Here is a 20,021-nt window from a genome sequence, read left to right on the forward strand (position 1 = left end):
TAATACATATGTAATAACTCCATAAAATTTGTTAATATCATTTGCATAATCTTTATAGTTAGAACGGTATTTCTACAAGTGTATGTACTTGTTAGACATAACGGCGCTAGCAGCACTGTTATCCGAAAATTGTGCCGTAAAAATACCTTAAAAGGCCTTATTTTTTATATTGATATTTTTGACGACAGCCGTAAAACCGATTCGCTGCTAAGCGATTGCGCCGTTAACCGTACTGTGAATAGGTGAATTTCCCGTGAATAATGAGTAGATATGGTCCAGAGAGAAATCCACGATTGTGAGAGTCCGCTCACTGTAATAGTACAGTGGTACCTCCAGATACGAAATTACTAATCCGTTCCGAGGCGCCCTTCGTATCTTGGACCACATTTTACATGTAAAATGGCTAATCCGTTCCAAGCCCTCCAAAAACACCCCAGTAAATTTCATAATAAAGCTAAATTGACCTATAAACAATGAAATAATAGAACAAATTGGACCATTCAATACCTAACTTAATAACGTAATGCTAATTACCTGTAAATTAAGTGTATTAGTGTACATGGTATACAAGAAATACTGTACGTATGTAGTAAAATGTGGAAGCTTACCTTTCGAGTGAGGCTATCTCCGAAAGTGGCGGCAGAGGAGGAGGACAAACGGCAGATATGTACGTACGTACGTACACTTAACTTTACGAAACACATAAAAAAATGTAAGGAAAATTACACTAAAATTTACGAAACACATTAACAAAACTGTAACACTTAACTTTACAAAAAACTAAAATTAAAAATTTTTTTAATTTTTTTTATTTAAAATTTTTTGTTGTTGTACTTTTTTATACTTTACAAAATTTCAACTTCATCACCACTTTCAACTTTGTTCTTCCTTTTTGCCTACTCCTGCTAATGCTAAAGGCCTCTTTAAAAAATAATTATCCAAGGAAGATTGCTTCTGCCTATTTTTCACAATGTTCCTGAAACGACTCAGGCAAACCTCATCGAACTGCGCAAGCATACGACCTGTGTGAGCCTTTTCGGGGTGTCTCTTTTTTTCTATAAACAATTGCAATTTATGAAAAGCGGCTAGAACATCCTTAATTTCTGCCGTTGTCATAGGGTCGCCCTCCTCCTCCTCGCCGCTGCTAGAGAACTCCTCTTGAACGACGTTATGTTGCATGGCCTCTAACTCCTTCAGGTCATCCGTCTTAAGCTCCACTTGGTGCTCCTCGAGAAAATCGTTGATGTCGTCCTCGTCGACGACCAGCCCCATGGACTTGCCGAGTGTAACGATCTCGTCAAGATCTGGTTGCAAAACAGTTTCAGGCTTGTCAACTGTTTCTGAATCTGCAGCACCAGCTTCGCCCACGTCGAATCCCTCGAAGTCTCCGGTGGATACGGCATCAGCCCAGAGTTTCCTCCACGAGGAATTCAAGGTTTGCCTCGAAATCTCCCGCCAAGCTTGGTCAATGAGTCAGATGCATATGACGATGTCGAAATGCTCCTTCCAAAATTGACGCAAGGTGAGGTTTGTGGTATCGGTGATGTCGAAACATCTCTTGAAAAGATGTTTCGTGTACAGCTTCTTAAAGTTCGATATCACTTGCTGGTCCATGGGCTGGAGGAGAGGGGTGGTGTTAGGCGGAAGATAAAGAATCTTGATGAAGGAATACTCCGCTAGGATATCTTCCTCAAGGCCAGGAGGGTGGGGAGGGGTATTGTCCAACACAGGCAGACATTTCAGGGGGAAGCGCTTCTCTTCCAAGAATTTCTTCACTGTCAGGCCGAAACACAGATTTACCCACTCCGTGAACAAAAGCCTGGTTACCCAGGCTTTTGCATTAGCCCTCCACATCACTGGAAGCTTCTCCTTAAGCACTTTGTGGGCCTTGAAGGCTCGAGGAGTCTCGGAATGATACACCAGTAGGGGCTTCACCTTGCAATCCCCACTGGCGTTTGAACAAGTGTGAGCGTAAGCCTGTCTTTCATAGGCTTATGCCCGGGTAGCTTCTTCTCTTCCTCTGTGATGTACGTCCGACGAGGCATTTTTTTCCAAAAAAGGCCAGTCTCATCACAGTTGAAGACTTGCTGAGAACTGTAGCCTTCCTTGGTCATCATCTAGTCGAACGTCTTTTTAAAGGCTTCGGCCGCTTTCGTGTCCGAGCTGGCAGCCTCCCCATGCCCTACCACCGAATGGATGCCAGTCCCTTTACGAAATTTCTTTTCGAACCACCCATGCAAAGCCTTGAACTCTGGGGTTGGCGTTGAAATCCCTTCTCCTCCGTCGCTTCGTCTCCGCCTGGGCAATCAAATCGCCGAAAATAGCGCTGGCCTTGTGGGAGATTGCTGTCTCTGTTATCGTATCGCCAGCGATTTCTTTGTCTTTTATCCAGACAAGAAGCAGCCATTCCATCTTGTCGTGCACGTGGGTCCTCTTGCTGGACAAAATAGTGATGCCCTTGGAAGGTGTAGCTGCTTTAATGACATCCTTCTGCTTAAGGATGGTGCCTATTGTCGACGGATTTTGGCCGTATTCCTTGGCAATCACACTCAATCGCATACCAGCTTCATACTTCTTGATAATCTCCATCTTTGTCTCCAAAGAGAGCATTCGCTTCTTTCCGTGAATTTCAACTTTGTTGGGACCCATGACTATGTATATATTGTACGTAATTTACGTATAAGTAGAATAAATTTTGTACATGAAAACTTACCCAGCAGATATATACTTAGCTATAGACTCGGTCGTCCCGACAGAATTTCAAAACTCGCGGCACACGGGACAGGTAGGTCAGGTGATCCACGATTCCCGCCGCTGGGTGGCGGGATCCGGAACCATTCCCGTTTTCTAAGACAGATTTTCTCTGTCGCTTGAGCGAACAACATCTGTTGTTCGTTCCTCCATTTTGGATTTCTGCTCGTTTGCCGAGAATTTGGATTGGTTTTTTGGTGACGTATTCTGTTTTTTCTCTGGCTTGGCATGCGCTTATTGTGGACTGTTTTTCGACTTTGATTTTGACTGCTCTTTCTCGATGTCTGACGCTAAGGCTTCACCTATGTTTAGAGTTTGTAATAGGGAAGATTGTAAGGTTAGGCTGCCGAAATCATCGGTAGACCCTCATAATGTTTGCTCTAAATGTAGAGATAATGAATGTTCTATTAATAACACCTGTATTGAGTGCGAGAACTTAACAGAGCTTGAGTGGAAGGAGTTATCTTCTTATGTTAGGAAACTTGAGAGGGATAGAATAAGGAAAGCTTCAGTTAGATCATCAAGTAGATCTTGTTCTCTAGAACAAGACTTGCATAACTCTCCTGTTTACTAACGATTTTCCCTTAGCCACAGCTTGCTTCTCCCGGTACGAATCCAAGGATTCTTCCTCTGAAAGGGAAAATGTGAAAGCTTCGATCAAGAAACTTCAAGCTCAGTTACGAGCGTTTAAACGAAGGTAGAGTGGTGATAGTGATTTGTGCAGTGTCCCCAGTGCAGTGGAGGGGGCATCTGACCGGTTCCTCATTGCTCCTAGGCCTAGACCGCTTCCAAACTCCCAGGACCAGGGGAGGAGGAATGTCGAAAGCCGCAGGGAGGCGTCCCTTCGGCAGATCCTGATGTAACGACCCAGGCTGCCTTGGATAGCCGCAGAAAAGGTATCCTAAGGGAGTGTTTTTTGGCCTCGGACTCTTCCTCTCCTAAACGAGGATGGAGTTCTGCCTCTCAATCGCGCCCTTTGAAGAGAGCCTGGAAGGCGCCTAAAGGAGACGCGGCTGATTCTAGCCCAGAGCGTTTTCCTGAGTATTGGCCCTCTGATCCTAAGAAGGCGAGACAGGAGGAGCCCTCTCTTCAGGATCCTACAAAGAAGTTCCTGATCAACCTGCAGGAGCAGTTATCCTCTCTTGTAGGCTCCCTCACTAAGGATTCAACAAGGAGGAAAGAAGTTTCGCTCGCCCTGGGGGGTGGGGGGGGGGGGGGGGGAGTTAAGAGTTTCCTCTAAGCGCCCCTCTGCGGCTAGGAGAGATCCCTCACACTCTCCAAGGCGATTATCTCCTTCGTCTAGAGACTCTTTGGCAGGAGTTTTTCTCCTGACCAGGCGATTCCTTTCGCCCTGTAGGTGCTCTTCTCCAAGAAATAAGCGCCCTCCTTTGGACAAGGTTTTGAAGCCTAACAGAAGCACCTCAATTCATCGTCAGGAAGTGCGTAGCCTCTCCCCTTCTAGACGCCTTGAATCGAGCAGAAGTCTCGATCGGTTCAGGTTCAAGGAGCCGGAAGAGAACCTAAACCAGTACAAGTATCAGGATCCTTTGGGACTGCAGGACCAGGAGTGGAACCAGGAGTCAGTCAGGCGCAAGGAGGCAGTCAGACGCAAGGAAGGGCATCAAAGACCTTTCAAGCGCCAGGAGCTCAGTTAGACGGCAGAGTCAGGCGCCAGGAGTTCTGTTAGGCGTCAGGAGTCAGGGCGTCAGGAGTCTGTTAGGCGTCAGGAGTCAGGGCGCCGGGATCCTCTCAAGCGCCTTTAGTCAGGGCGCCAGGAGTCTTTTGGACCTCAAGTGACTAGACACCAAGAGCCTAGTAGGCACAAGAATGTTTTTGACTGCCAGGAGCCTCATTCTTCTTATAGGAATTTTTCTCCTTCTTCGACGACAAATAGAAATTTGTCGAAGATTCAGCGCTCCCCTTCTCGGGAAAGGAGTACTTCTCCCGTGAAGAGCCCTATAACTTCCAAACGGTCTCCTTCAGTTGAGCCTTTGGAAGAAGTATCGGATGATGAGAAGCCCGTAGATGTAGCAGTGTCAGACTACAAGAGGCTCTCACTTCTGCTTCTCAAGGAGTTCGGAGACTCCCTTCATCCTGCTGATCCTCCATCACCAGGATCACTAATGTCCAGTACCAAAGCTCATAAGTCTTCTTCATTCGTTAGGATGCGCCCGGCATTATGCATGAAGAAGGCTTTAAAGACCTTTACAGAATGGCTAGCCTCAAGAAGGGAAGCTGGTAAAACAGTTTTTTCCTGTCCTCCTCCAAGTTAACAGGGAAACCTGGAAGGTGGTACGAGACCAAAGAACCCATGGGTTTAGGCTCCCATAATCCGCAGACGGGGGATTTTTGCCTCTTTGGTAGACGCATCCAGGAGGAAGTCTTTGCTTTCTGCAAAGGCAACATGGGGCATGTGTGAATTAGACCATCTTCTAAAGGGCCTCTTCAAGACTTTAGAAGTTTTTAATTTTATGGACTGGGTATTAGGAGCATTAGCCAAGAGAGCCCAAGACACGGACTTCGTCTCTATGGAAGAACTTTCAAGTGTTCTGGCTTGCTTGGACAGAGCAGTTATGGACGGCTCTGTAGAAGTTGCCTCTCTGTTTGGAACAGGAGTGTTAAAGAAGAGATCGGTCTTTAGCTCTTTTCTAGCAAGAGCCGTATCACCTCTACAAAGATCCTCTCTTCTTTTCGCTCCTCTGTCCTCTCATCTGTTCCCGCAGGAGACGGTTAAGGAGGTAGCAAAATCTCTAACGGAGAAAGCAACCCAGGATCTCCTCACACACTCAGCTAAAAAGTTTAGACCTGCCGTGCCTATTGAAAAAAGAGAGAGACCCTCTTTTGTGCAGCCCTTTCGAGGTGCCTCCTCTTCTAGAACCCCTCTTAGAGGTCGCAGACCAGAACGAAGGAGTAGACCATCTAGAAGGTCCTTCGGGAAGTCTAGATGAGCAGAGAGTCCTCCAGACAAAAGTAGGCGCCAGACTACTCCATTTTGCAAAAGTCTGGGCACAGAAGGGAGCGGAATCTTGGTCCCTCTCAATCCTGAAAAAAAGGATACTTGATCCCCTTCAGGGAAAATCCTCCCTTGACGACAACTCCAAGGGAGTTGAGTGCAAGATACTCAGATCCGGTCCGAAGACTAGCTATTCTTCAGGCAGTGGAACAGATGATTTCGAAAGAAGCAGTAGAACTGGTACAAGATCTCCAGTCTCCAGGATTTTACAATCGGTTTGTTCTCCGGTACCAAAAGCATCGGGGGGATGGAGACCGGTGCTAGACGTCAGTGCCCTGAATTTCTTTGTTATGAAGAAGAAATTCTCGATGGAGACGTCTTCCTCTGTTCTGTCTGCTCTTCGTCCAGGGGACTGGATGGTGTCCCTGGACCTTCAGGATGCGTATTTCCATGTGCCAATTCATCCGGCATCGCGGAAATGGAAATACCTAAGATTTATGTTCCAAGGGAAAGTATTTCAGTTCCGAGCAATGTGTTTCGGACTTTCGACTGCCCCTCAAGTCTTCACGGACATCATGAAGAATGTAGCTTATTGGCTACATCTGGAAGGGATCAGGATCTCATTATATCTAGACGATTGGCTAATAAGAGCCCAATCGGAGAAACAATGTCTGGAGGACCTTTACTTAACTCTGAAATTGACAAAGTCCCTGGGACTTTTAGTCAATCTCGAGAAATCCATGCTGACTCCCCAGCAAAGTATTGTCTATCTGGGGATTCAGATGGATTCTCGGGATTTTCTAGCGTATCCTTCGCAGGAAAGGAGAGAACGCTGCTTGGAAAAGGTGGCAGTCTTCTTAAGGAAGAACATTGTTCGCGAGGGAATGGATGAGTTTACTGGGGACCCTCTCCTCGATGGAACAGTTCGTTTCCTTAGGAAGACTACACCTAAGACCCCTTCAATTTTATCTGAAGGAGAGATGGGATTGGAAGCCTCAAGAACTGGGAGAAACCTTTCCGATCTCGAAGGGAATCAAGGAGAATCTCCTCTGGTGGTTAGATCCACAAAAACTAAGCCAGGGGATCTCCCTTCACTTAAAGAACCCTCGCCTAGCGTTATTTGCAGACGCCTCAGATTCGGGGTGGGGAGCAACCTTAGGTTCGAAAGAAGTGTCAGGCACTTGGGAAGGAGAACAAGTGTCCTGGCACATAAACAAGAAAGAACTATCTGGCTCTAGTTCATTTCGAGGAACAGGTCTCAGGTCTGGTGATTCAAATTCACTCGGACAATACAACAGCCCTTGCATATATAAAGAAACGGGGGGACGCATTCCTTCTCCCTGTACGAGTCAGCAAAGGATCTGCTGATTTGGGCTCAGGAAAGAAAAATCTCTCTTCTCACAAGGTTTGTGCAAGGAGAGAGAAATGTCCGGGCGGATCTGTTGAGCAGGAAAGACCAAGTCCTACCCACGGAATGGACACTCAATCTTCAGGTTTGCCAACAACTTTGGCATCTGTGGGGAAGACCCAATATAGACCTGTTCGCGACCAACAAGAACTTCAGATTGGAAAATTATTGCTCCCCGATCTCGGATCCGCAAGCGGTAGCCGTAGACAGCTTTCTGCTAGATTGGGCAGGTTTAGACACATACGCCTTCCCTCCTTTCAAGATAGTAGGGGAAGTATTGAGGAAGTTCGCTTGCTCAGAGGGAACAAGAATGACCCTAATCGCTCCCTTCTGGCCAGCTCTCGATTGGTTCACAGAGGTACTGGAGTGGATAGTAGATTTTCCAAGATCGCTTCCACTAAGGAACGATCTTCTCAAACAGCCCCACTTCGACAGATTTCACAAGAACCTCCCCGTTCTAAGTCTGACCGCCTTCAGACTGTCGAAGGACTCGTCAGAGCAAGGGGTTTTTCGCGCGAAGTTGCGAAGGCTATTGCAAGAGCCAGAAGAGTTTCCACCTCTAAGGTGTATCAGTCGAAGTGGGAGTTGTTTAGAAGATGGTGTAAGAGTAAGAAAATATCCTCTTCCAGTACCTCTGTAACTGAATCGCTGATTTCTTTCTCTATTTGAGAAGAAGTGTAACCTGGCAGTATCAACAGTGAAAGGTTACAGGAGTATGCTGGCCTCAGTCTTTCGACATAGAGGTCTAGATCTTACTAACAATAAAGATCTCCATGACCTAATAAGGTCTTTCGAAACCACGAAAGACCAGAAAATCAAGAAACCGAGCTGGAACTTGGATGTGGTCCTTAAGTTCCTAATGTCAGAAAAATTCGTACCTTCTCACACAGCTTCATTTAGAGACTTAACTATTTCTGTTCGCATTAGCAACAGCTAAGAGAATTAGCGAGTTGCAAGCCTTGGAAGGTAAAGTTGGTTTTAGAAAGGATTCAGCGGTTTGCACCTTTAAACCACTTTTTCTAGCGAAGAACGAAAATCCCTCAAAACCATGGCCTAGAAGCTTTGAGGTAAAAGGACTTTCTTCACTAACAGGAAAAGAAATAGAGGTACAGAAGAAAGTCTCTGGTGCTCTGTAAAAGATCCCAAAAGAACTATTTCAAAGAATGCCCTAACGTTCTTCATAAAGGATTTGATAAAGGAAGCTCACCTTACATGCAATGAAGAGCACCTCAAGATTCTCAGAGTAAGAGCACATGAAGTGAGAGCCATAGCTACGTCAATGGCCTTTCACAAAACCTGGTCTCTTCAGGCTCTGATAGAGTCAACGTTTTGGAGATGTAACTCTGTGTTCGCCTCCAATTATCTAAGAGACGTAAAAATTTCTTACGAAAAGTGCTTTGCTCTGGGAGCGTATGTTTCTGCGGATTCAGTGCTGGGAGAAGGAGCTGAGGCTAATCCTTCTTAACTTAGTTTAGTGTTAAAATTTTTCCTTTATTGGTGGTTGTTTTTATTGGTTGATTGTCAGAGGGAATAGGGGACCCTCTTGCAATTCATAGGTTATAACAGTACTAACATTATCAGGTGATCGGGATTGGCTTCAGTGCTCCTTGTGTTTACTTATAGAAACCTTAACTCTGTCATGTAAGAGGGCTAGTCCCCATTGATATGACAAAGGTAAAGGCTCTACCATGTAAGTGGGTCAGCCCCCATTGGTACGATCCAGAGTAGGCTCTGTCGCGTAAGCGGGCTAGCCCCCATTGACACGATCCAAAGAGTTATTCAGCCATAGGTCCATAACTCGCTGGGACTCTTGAGGCAGGCAGACTCATAGACAGTAGTCATGAAGTCTTCAGCCCAATCAGGTAGGAACCATGGATTATTACATCCAAGAACATATGATGTTTTTTCCCTGTTTTTAATGTATTTAGTATAAGTATTATCATTATGTCTAAGCTGTCTCTTACCCTCCACCAAGGGTGCCAATCAGCTAAGTATATATCTGTTGGGTAAGTTTTCATGTACAAATATGATATTGTTAAGATACAATAAAGTTTTGTACATACTTACCTGGCAGATATATACTTAGCTATAGACTCGGTTGTCCCGACAGAATTTCAAAACTCGCGGCACACGCGACAGGTAGGTCAGGTGATCCACCATTCCCGCCGCTGGGTGGCGGGATCCGGAACCATTCCCGTTTTCTAAGACAGATTTTCTCTTCCACCTGTCTCCTGAGGGGAGGATGGGTGGGCCATTAATTGTATATATCTGCCAGGTAAGTATGTACAAAACTTTATTGTATCTTAACAATATCATGTTTTCACACAACACGATAAAGTACGTATACTGCAACGAAATCACTAACGAATTTACGTTACTAAACGAAATCGTTAGACCGAACGAATACCACGTGCGTACGAAAACGATGCTGCTACCGAGTGGCCGAGGCACGCTGCTACGTACATAGGTGCATCATGGGAGGGATGCTGACCAATAGGAGAGAAGGATCTCATGGTGGTGACTAGCATCAGGAACCAATGGGAGAGCAGGAGGATGGTGGCGACTCTACTCAGTTGGCGGAGCGCGAGTTTCAAAATTGTTATCGGTGGTTCGGGCGAATCTCGGACTTTATAGAAACCTTTTGTATCTTGAAAATGTTTCATATGTAGAGCCGTTAAATTTTTCGTATTAGCTTTCGTATCTTGAGTTTTTCGTAAGTTGAGCCTTTCGTATCTCGAGGTACCACTGTATGTATATTGTATAGTTGTTGGAAAATTCTTGAGGTGTCACAGAAGCCACAAATGACTAAAACCTTTCTTGTGTTCTTATATGTTATCTGTAATATCTGTAGATGATGAGGCACCTTAGGGGAATTCCAGACTAGAGTAACCAAAAAAAAAACATTTTTTTAACATTTATGAGAATGACATACATTCTTGGAACTTTAGATCAAATCTATTTTGTAGATTACAGTCTTGTCTTTACATATCGACTTTGCAATGCCCACAACCTTTTGTATACGCACTGTCTGCCATATGTGACACTTGAATTGTACTTAGGATTACGAACTGTACTGCAGGTGTACCTTTCTATGTAAAATACAGTGGTCCCCCTGTTTTCGGGGGGATATGTACCAGACACCCCCCCCCCACCCCCCCCCCCCCCCCCCCCCCCCCCCCCCCGTGAATAGTTGGAACCCTTATAAAAATGCTTAAAACCAACTATTTTGTTGGTTAAAACTCAAAGAAAACCCAGTAAAAATGTTTATACTTGGTTTTTTAATAGTTTTATTACAAAAAGTGCATTTTATGATAAAATTGATAAAAAAACCCTGGAATTTGTGGATATTTCTCGTAGAAAAATACTGCGAATAGGCGAATTTTCCACAAATAATGCAGGGAAACATTCCAGAGAGAAATCCGTGAATGTGCGAGTCCGCGAATCCAGAGAACGCGAATACGGGGGTCCATTGTACTTTATACAGTTGTGGTAGTTTGTTAAATAGAACTCTACATATTATCTAAGATTCCTGCAAGAACATCTAGTTCTGAAAATCTGCTTAGATTTTATGCTTATTTGTTTTCCAGTGTTCCTCTCCTTGGATCCCTCCAGAGCCAACTCGATGACCCGTTCAGGCCAGTGTCGCCTTGCACCATTAATCCCATGTATACAAGATTCATCATGTCTATATGATTGTACTGTGAGGATTCTCTTTCAACTACATAAAGGTATGTAATGCTAAATTGGAAAAGATGTAAATCTTTAAGTGAAATAATGTTGTAGGTAAAGTACCTTATTTTTAATATTGACTTTTGTTCTTTAAATTGTATGATTTTCTCAAGTACATACTGTGACCACTAAAAGGAAGCTGTGAAATATGAAAAAAAAAAAAATTCTCAGGCTTTGATAAAAAAATGTATTACAGTAGTTGCAAAGCAAAAACCATTTTTTGATGGCATCATTGGGAAAAATTCCCAAATTGATAGTTCTTTTGGTTTAGCGTTTATCAGCACTGTCACCACTGTTTAAGAGAAGATAGGAACAACTCCAGAGATGTACATGTAGATGTTTAAATGAATCTCAAATTTGGCATTAGAAGTAGTAACAGAATATATGCAAAAAGAAAAAAAACAGGCTTTTTTTTATATATCATTCAAGTAATTTTATATTAAATTTGTTAATTTTGATTTAATCTAGGTTAGATCAAGCCAAGAAACTTTCTAAAGAAGAAATTTGCAAAAATGACAAATTTTTTAATCAATTTGTATTACATTTTGGTTGAGAGAGACAGATAGAGTATTAAAAACTGAGACACTTGGATACAATAGAAATTCTCCAAAGAGCTTGTGATGATGCACTGTGTTGTTTTCAAGCATTTTCATATATTAAAGTATATATCAAAGTGTTACAATACAGTATGTCATTAAAATTTTAAATTATTGATGTGGATTACTGGTGTATGTTGAGGTTTATAAGTTGCATATCAAGCATTTTTTCAAATTATGTTTCAACTCTAACAAATGTTGAATTTGCATATACATCTGTGAATTACAAAATTCAAGCAATGAGTGTTTCCTACTTTATTTAAAATGTATACAGTATATTTTTGTATTACCAGTTAACCCTTAAACACCGACTGGACGTATTTTACGTCGACATTTTTTGTCTCTCGGGTGCCGACTGGACGTATTTTACGTCGACATACAAATGTTTTTTTAAAAATTCGCGGAAAAATACTTTTAGGCCTACCAGCCAAAAACTCTTGAATCACGCGCCTTGGGGGATGCTGGGAGTTCACGGATCAAGGTGTTGTTTTGTTTATAATCGTTACGCAGGCGCGCAAGCGCGAATTTCTTTCTTGCCGCACTAAAAAGTATCTGTGACACATCTCTGAAATTATTTCGTCACTTTGACATAATTTTTGTACCATTTTAAATTAGCCGTTACATGAAGTATTATATATGAAAATGTGTGCATTTTTATGAAGAATACAACCAAAAAATACTCATGATTGTAGCTTTTATCAGTTTTGAGATATTTTCATATAAATAACGATAAGTGCCAAAATTTCAACCTTCGGTCAACTTTGACTCTATCGAAATGGTCGAAAAACGCAATTGTAAGCTAAAACTCTAATATTTTAGTAATATTCAATCATTTAACTTAATTTTGCAACTAATTGGAAGTCTCTAGCACAATATTTCGATTTATGGTGAATTTATGAAAAAACTTTTTCCTTACGTCCGCTCGGTATCTCTTCTGAAAAAATCATACATGCGATTGTGGTAATGTTTGCACCATTTAAAATTAGCTGTTACATAAAGTTTTATATATGAAAATGTGCGCAATTTCATGCACAATACAACTAAAAACAACCCATGGTTGTAGCTTTTATCAGTTTTGAAATATTTTTATATAAGTGACAAATTTTCGACCTTCGGTCAACTTTGACTCTACCGAAATGGTCGAAAAACGCAATTGTAAGCTAAACCGCTTATATTCTAGTAATATTCAAGCATTTACCTTCAGTTTGCATCAAATTGGAAGTCTCTAGCACAATATTTCGATTTATGGTGAATTTATGAAAAAAATAACATTTTCTTTACGTCCGCGCGGTAACTCTTCCGAAAAAATCATACGTGCGATTGTGGTAATGTTTGCACCATTTTAAATTAGCCGTTACATAAAGTTTTATATATGAAAATGTGCGCAATTTTATTTAGAATACAACAAAAAATAATGAAGGTGTAGCTTTTCTCATTTTTGAAATATTTGCATATAAATCACGATAAATAGAAAAAAAAACCACGTTCGGTCAACTTTGACTACCGAAATGGTCGAAAAAAAAAAAACGCAATTGTAAGCTAAAACTCTTACAGTCTAGTAATATTCAGTCATTTATCTTCATCTTGAAACAAATTCGAAGTCTCTAGCACAATATTTAGATTTATGGCGAATTTAAAAAAAATCTTTCCTTCCCTCCGTGCGCGGATTCTCCGCCACAAATCTCTGAAATGCGTACGTTCCATTCTCGGAATATTTACTCCGTTTCATATTAGGCATTTCATAGAGTTTTATATATGAAAATGTAGAATAAAACGAAAAATATTTGAAGGTTGTAGCTTTTCTTATTTCCGAAATAATTGCATATAAAAAATATATATATAAAAAATTCGACATTCGGTCAACTTTACCTAGTCAGATATGGTCGAAAACTGCATTTGTAAGCTAATATTCTTACTGTATAGTAATATTCAATCATTTGTCTTCATTTTGAAAGAAATTGGAAGTCTCTAGGACAATATTTAGATTTATGGTGAATTTTTGAAAAAAATATTTGTTTACTTCCGTGCGTTACGAATTCATGCATTATTTTGTGATAATATTTTCTCTGTGTTGCTTTTATTGTTTTACAATGTGTTATATACCAAAATGATCACAATTTAGTGTACATTACAACGAAAAAAGAAGTAACTCGTTACCTTTAACCGTTTTGCGCACAGCGCGATTTGAATACAATTATATATGAAATTTCGTTTTTGTGCTATCATATATCGCATTATTTATATATGATAATGATAATTTTTTTCATTTCTGATGGTTGCATACTAAACTTCAGCCAATGACAAAAAAAGGAGCCAAAAATGAACTCTTAATCTTGAAAACTAAGTGCGCTGTGATTTTTTGAAAAAAATATTTTTTCTGCTTCCGCGCTCACTCTGAAACACTTCCGGCACACGGGAGACTTTTTTTTTTTACCGCTTCGGCGTTTAAGGGTTAAATGTACATTGGTAATTGTGTTAAAATGTTTTGCACATGGACAAAGTTTATTCTTACATAAGAAAATATTTGTCTGGTTTCCTTCTTGTACTGTAATTTGCTTTTTTATATTTAAATTAATTTAGCCATATTTTATTTTTAATCACGATTTTGATGTGTTATATTTTGGTTGCATTTTACTAGATATCCTGTCAAGAATGAAACCTTTACTAGCATGTGACATTATCATTGGAATTATTCTAAGGCCCAGTCATTGCATGATTACAGCAGCATCTATTTTTGGTGCATGTGTCTGTATTATTCCTTGCATGAATTTTCTCTTTTAGAAAGAGTGAGGAGCCATCACATATTTAGTATATGTAGTGAGTTCTTTGTGAAGTAGAAATTAAATTGAGCTTTGATAAGACTCCTTAGTAGTTAGGAGGTGAGCAAGAATTAAGGGAATGTCATTTTCAGTAAGGATGAATGTACAATCAACCCTGTTTGAAGAATTTGGATATGTTCATTATGGTCAATTTTGTTGGGAAATATTGAATTGTAATTCAGTCTTAAATTTTATACTACTATGAAAAACTGGATTTCCGAATGACTGCAGTCCAAGCAGTCATTAACAACTTCCATTTTGCATCTTGTGCTTCCCTTTATCTTTTTCCTTCTCTGTAGATCAGTAAGCTACAGTTGTGGGTAGCTGTCAAAAATCTTGTGGCTAAACAAAAATATCATAGTTTGTGAGAATAATCCTTATGTCCTGGAGGTAGCCATTTTGTTGCTGAGATGCTATTGTCAATAATAATTTTATAAGTATTAGGAAGTTAGATATGGACTAAAAAATGGAAGTATTAAAACCCAAACATTCTTATATAAAAAATGTTACTTCCTAACAGTAGTTGAAAAAGTACTCAAATTGTAATGCCATTACATTGCAGTACTTAATTCTGTAATTTGTACATTGAAGAGATATCAGCAATGTATGTACAGTACTACCTATACTTAATGTATTACAGTAATTACGATAAATGCATTTAATATATCGTTCATTGGAACTTGATTGAACAGTAAGACAGTGTATTCCATCTCCAGTGAAAGACATAATTGACTAACCTAGCAGGGAAAAAATTGCATGTGAAGAGTTGAGAAAGTATTAATGCACTTTATCTGTTCATCATGTATTCAGTAATATATTTACAATGCATAATATTTTAGTAACATAATGTCAAATTACACAGATTTTAATTTTATGTATGTAACTTACTGAGTAATTACATAGCTATTAGTTTCTACTTAATGGCAGCTTTAGATTTGAAATTTATGATAGCGCTCTATTGTTTTGGGGAAGTACAGGTACAACATAGCTGAAGAGCTTAGTTAGTTTCTGCCACATGGTGACCAAACATTGGTTGCTAAGCAGCTTTGTTTTGAATGTCTGGATTATTCACCGGATGGTCTTGCCCGTACTCAAAGGATTTGATGAAATATTCTGTACTTTGGTACCCTCTGAGCTAAATTCACTTAGCTTAGTTGAGTTACTGCAGGGTTCACAACAACCAAAGAAGGTAGTGAAGGAGTGGAAGATAAGAGAAGATGTGATGGAGAGGAGGATAGATTTTTTGAGTGTGCAGGAGACTATGTGGAAGGGGAGTGGAACTAGAAATTTAGGAAATTGGTATAAGCTGTATTACAGCGGGTCACGAGAGGGAAGAAATGTATGTATGTATGTAAGGGAACATGAGTAAAAGTATTTATTGTGTGTTGTGTTCTAGTATGAAAGCATTTGCCATGGTGCAATGTATTTATTTATCCTGAATGACCAACTTGGTCCCAGCTCTGGCCTAAGAGCTAGACCTGGCATTTATCTAATCTTCGGGCCAGCCCTAGGAGAGCTGAAAATCAGCTCAGTGGTCTGGTTAAACTACTTTTATAATAATAATAATAACAGCTGGAAGGAAAAAGTAGTAGAAGCAAAGAGAGTAAATGATAGGCTTTTAAAGATTCCAATTGTAATAGGGGACAAAGTAGTAAATATAATGCCAGCATACACTCCTCAGATGGGTTATTAAGCACAAGAAAAAGAATTATTTAGGCAAGAATTTGAGGCTGCCATTAGAAAAGCGAAAGAAGAGGAGAAACTAACAGTAAGAGCGGATATGAATGGCAGGGTGGGAAAGAGAAGAGATGGGTATGAGGAGGTGCATGGAGACCATGCGTTTGGAAATAGAAATGAAGGTAATTATATAATGGAATTGGCTCAGAGTTTTGAACTGGCATGTATGAACATATGGTTTCAGAAGGTGGATAAGTACTTGATAACTTATGAAAGTGGAGGAGTGCAAAGCCAAATGGATTATATCCTGGATAGAGGAGCCAACAAAAGCAATGTGACGAACTGCAAAGTGATCTTAGGAGAGGCATTTGTTAAACAACAAATTAGGTTGGAGGTGATGGATTTGAAAATGAGAGGGAGGAAAGCCAAGAAGAGAAAGAGGAGACTTAGGAATAAGGTTTGGGACTTTAAAGGAGAAAAGGGGGAGCAATTTTGGAGGACTGTGAGAGAGAGAGAGATGGCTGGAGGGGGGAATGTGGAATTGGACAAGGTAACAGAGTGGAAAATATTTGGGCAGTCATGAGAGAAATATGTGAGGGGGAAGCAGCAGAACTGGTAGGAAGAACCAGCAGATACAGCGTGTCAAGAGGAGAGAACAGGTGGTGGAATGGAGAGGTGCAAGAGTCAATTAAAAGAAAATAAAAAGCATTTAAGGACTGGAAAGTCAGGCGTGCACAGGGTGCAAAGGAACGGTACAGAGAAGAGGAAAGAGATGCGAGGAGGGGAGTAGGTATGGCTATTGGAAGTGTGGCAGAGCAGTTGAATGAAAGACTGGGAACAAAAGCAGAAAAGGATATCTATAATTTTTCAAACTTGAGGAAAAGACAGAGACAGGATGTGGGTAAATTGGGTGTCATCAAGGATAGAGATGGAAATATATTGCATAGGGATGAAGACATTAAGGAGAGATGTAGAGAGTATTTTGTATAACTTTTTAATACTGAAAATGAGAGAGGAGATAGGGGAAACACAGAGGGTAGAGGGACCAGTGTTGGAGATGCAGAATACAGAAGTGAAGAGAGCATTAAGTAAAGTGAAGAATTTTAAAGCACCAGTGTCCATCAGAGTTCTAGTTGTAATGATCAAATTACTAGGTACAGAAGGGGAGAAATGGATGCTGTATTTTTCAAAGGCTATATAGGAAGAGGAAGTAATGCCAAGGAAGTGGTAGGATAGTCTAGTGGTACACACAAGCAGAAGGGAGATGTCATGGATTGTGGTAACTACAGGGGAATTAAACTAACAGAGCATGAGTTGAGTTTTAGAGAGGATACTGGATGGGAGATTAGGAGAGATTGTAAATATTGGGAAACAGCAGTAAGGATTCACGATAGGAAGAAGGGCGGTGGATGCTGTCTTTATAGTAAGACAGCTACAGGAAAAGAGGCTAGAGAGAAACCAGGAGTTCTATTGTGCATTTATAGACCTAGAGAAGGCATTTAATAGAATCTAAAGAGAAGTGATGTTGTGGTGTTGGAAGAATAGGAAAGTCCCAGAAAAGTTGGTTAGGCAGATCTACAGAGAATGGTTGGAGGGTGGTAAGAGTCTTTAGAGATGGTTGGCTCAAAGGTTAATGTGAATAAAACAGGTTTTGGTGAGCAGTAGGGAAAATAAAGGCAAAAAGTAATACAAGAAAGAAGAGGCTCGATTATGCAACATAAAAATAAGGATTATGTATGAACCTCTAGAGATTGTTAATGAATATGCGTATTTAGGACAGACAGTAAGTGTTTCCCCAGGACATGAGACTGAAATTAAAAGAAGGATAAGAATGGGTTGGAGAGCATTTGGTAAACAAAAGAAAAGAAAAGAAAGTGCCTTTCCCAGGAGGCCTTCTCCTCTGTAATTGATCCTGCACACAGATCTTTGTTCAACTTGGCCAAGATCATTAGTCAGTAACAGTTTTAAAGTGCTTGAAATTCAGTTACCTTGACTGGACCGTAGGGCATTGGCCAAGAAAATCGAGGATGGATTGCCCTCCTCTTCAAGGGTTTGCAGCAGATTGGCTCAGTGTGGTTTCCTGTGCTTATAAAGCAATAAGAGATGGATCCCAGGAATTAGCTGCACTGTTTTCGAATGGAATTCTCAAGAAAAGGGAGCTGTGGTGCTCCTTCACTGCTGAAGGAGTTACGCCTTCTGAAAGAGCCTCTCCCTTTTGCCTCGATGGGCAAAGGCAGTCTGTTTCCGTGAGCTATGATAGAGCATGTAGCAGCAAAACTTCAAAGAAGGTGGCTCATGACCTGCTAGCACAATCTGCCAAACAACCTCAGGATTTGAACCGTCCTTCTATGCTACAGTTTCTTTTAGTTTGAGATCTTTCTCTACCATTCAGCCATGGCCCTTTTGAGGTGGCAGAGAAAAGGCACAATCTCGCCTGCAATCGAACCTCAGATCTATTCCGGTGATCAATAAAAAATCTATTACCTCCAGACCCTCCTTTAGGAAGTGAGGATCCTTTCCTCTACACTCCAGTGGGTAACAGATTTCTTCATTTTTGGAGAAGATGGGAAGCAAGAGTAAGAGAAGGGTATTCAATCCCATTCAAGGAGAAACTTCCATTAATGTCCTCTCCCATCGCCTTGAACCCTGTGGTGGGGTAGTGCTGTCAATGGACCTCATGCTGTGCACTCTAAGCACTACTTGAGGTTCTTTGCAGTGTACTTTCAGCCCCTAGCTGTATCCACTTTTGTTCCTTTTACTTTACCTCCTTTCATGTTCTCTTTTTTTCATCTTACTTTCCAACCTTTCCTAAAACTTGATTCATAGTGCAACTGCGAGGTTTTCCTCCTGTTATATCTTTCAATTACACCTTTCAAACCTTTTACTGTCAATTTCCATTTCAGTGCTAAATGACCCCATAGGTCCCAGTGCTTGGCCCTTTGGCCTAAATTCTATATTCAACTCAACTCAACTCAACTCAATCCATCGCCTTGAAGGCATACTCAGAAGGCTCGGTGAGATTTTTGGCTCTGAAAGGAGGTTTCAGCTTTTCTCATGAAAAGAGCAATATAGATGGTAGAGGATTTATCCTTGGAAGGGTTTTACAACCACCTAATTGTTGTTCTCAAGTATTTGGGAGGTTGGAGACCTGTCCTGGACGTGAGGGCTCTGAACTTCTTTGTGCCAACAACAAAGTTCAAAGTGCAGACGAACAATTCAGTTCTCTCTGCTGTCTGGCAAGGAGACTGGATGGTATTCATCAACATGAAGGATGCTTATTTCCATATCCCAATACACCAGGAATTTCGTGCTCTGTGCTTCAGTCTGTCCATAGCCCCTCAGTCTTCACCCAAGTACTCACTCCTCTCACCCCTCTATCACAATGGTGTTATCTAATGGGAGTCAAGGTATGTTTATATCTTGATGACTGGCTTAAGAGAGAGAGAGAGAGAGAGAGAGAGAGAATAATGGGTAGATATGGTACAAAAAAAAATCTGCGAATAGGTGAGTCGTTGACTGTATGGAGGATCTTATGAAAACTGTTCAGCTAGCCCAGGACTTTGGCATTATAATTGACCGAGAGAAATCCTAATTAGCCCCAGCTCAGTCAATAGTCTCTTCGGGGATGATGATTGACTCTGAATTTTCAGGATTTTCTTTCCAACAGGAGAGTACAGTCTTGCATTCAGAAGCTCCAACACTTTCTCAAGCTCCAGTCCTGCTCAGTCAGTGCTTGGATGAGCCTCTTAGGGCCCCTCTCTTCCATCAAGATGTTTGTGCCTTTAGGGAGACTGCATGCAAGACCTTTGCAATTCTTCCTAAAGGCCAGTTGGAGCAGGAAGACTCTACCAGATTCATTTATCTTCCCCATCACTCTGGAAATGAAAGAAGACCTTCAGTGGTGGCTCGGAGAAGGGAGATTCTTTGTGACAAAGTCATTCGTCAGTTGAACGCAAGCCTAACATTATTTTCGACACATTGGGTCTGGATTGGGGAGCAATCTTAGGAGACTTGGAAGTTGCCATGATGTGGTTTCTAAAGGAGAGGAAACTCCACATAAACATTAAAGGAACTGAAGGCGATTCACA

The 20,021-nt window shown here is 41.1% G+C and overlaps 1 protein-coding gene across 2 annotated transcripts in view; it reads left to right on the forward strand.

The window, feature by feature from the left end:
* Positions 1–10,703: 10,703 nt before the first annotated feature.
* LOC135212692 (huntingtin-interacting protein 1-related protein-like) overlaps positions 10,704–20,021 on the forward strand; it is a 233,418-nt gene continuing 224,100 nt past the window's right edge. For both annotated transcript variants that reach the window (XM_064246371.1, XM_064246370.1), the window contains exon 1: positions 10,704–10,840. In XM_064246371.1, coding sequence (XP_064102441.1) covers positions 10,735–10,840 — 106 coding nt within the window. In that variant the 5' untranslated portion in view covers positions 10,704–10,734. The remainder of the gene's footprint in view (positions 10,841–20,021) is intronic.

The sequence above is a fragment of the Macrobrachium nipponense genome, chromosome 41 (genome assembly GCF_015104395.2).
Source record: "Macrobrachium nipponense isolate FS-2020 chromosome 41, ASM1510439v2, whole genome shotgun sequence".
Taxonomy (NCBI): Eukaryota; Metazoa; Arthropoda; class Malacostraca; order Decapoda; family Palaemonidae; genus Macrobrachium; species Macrobrachium nipponense.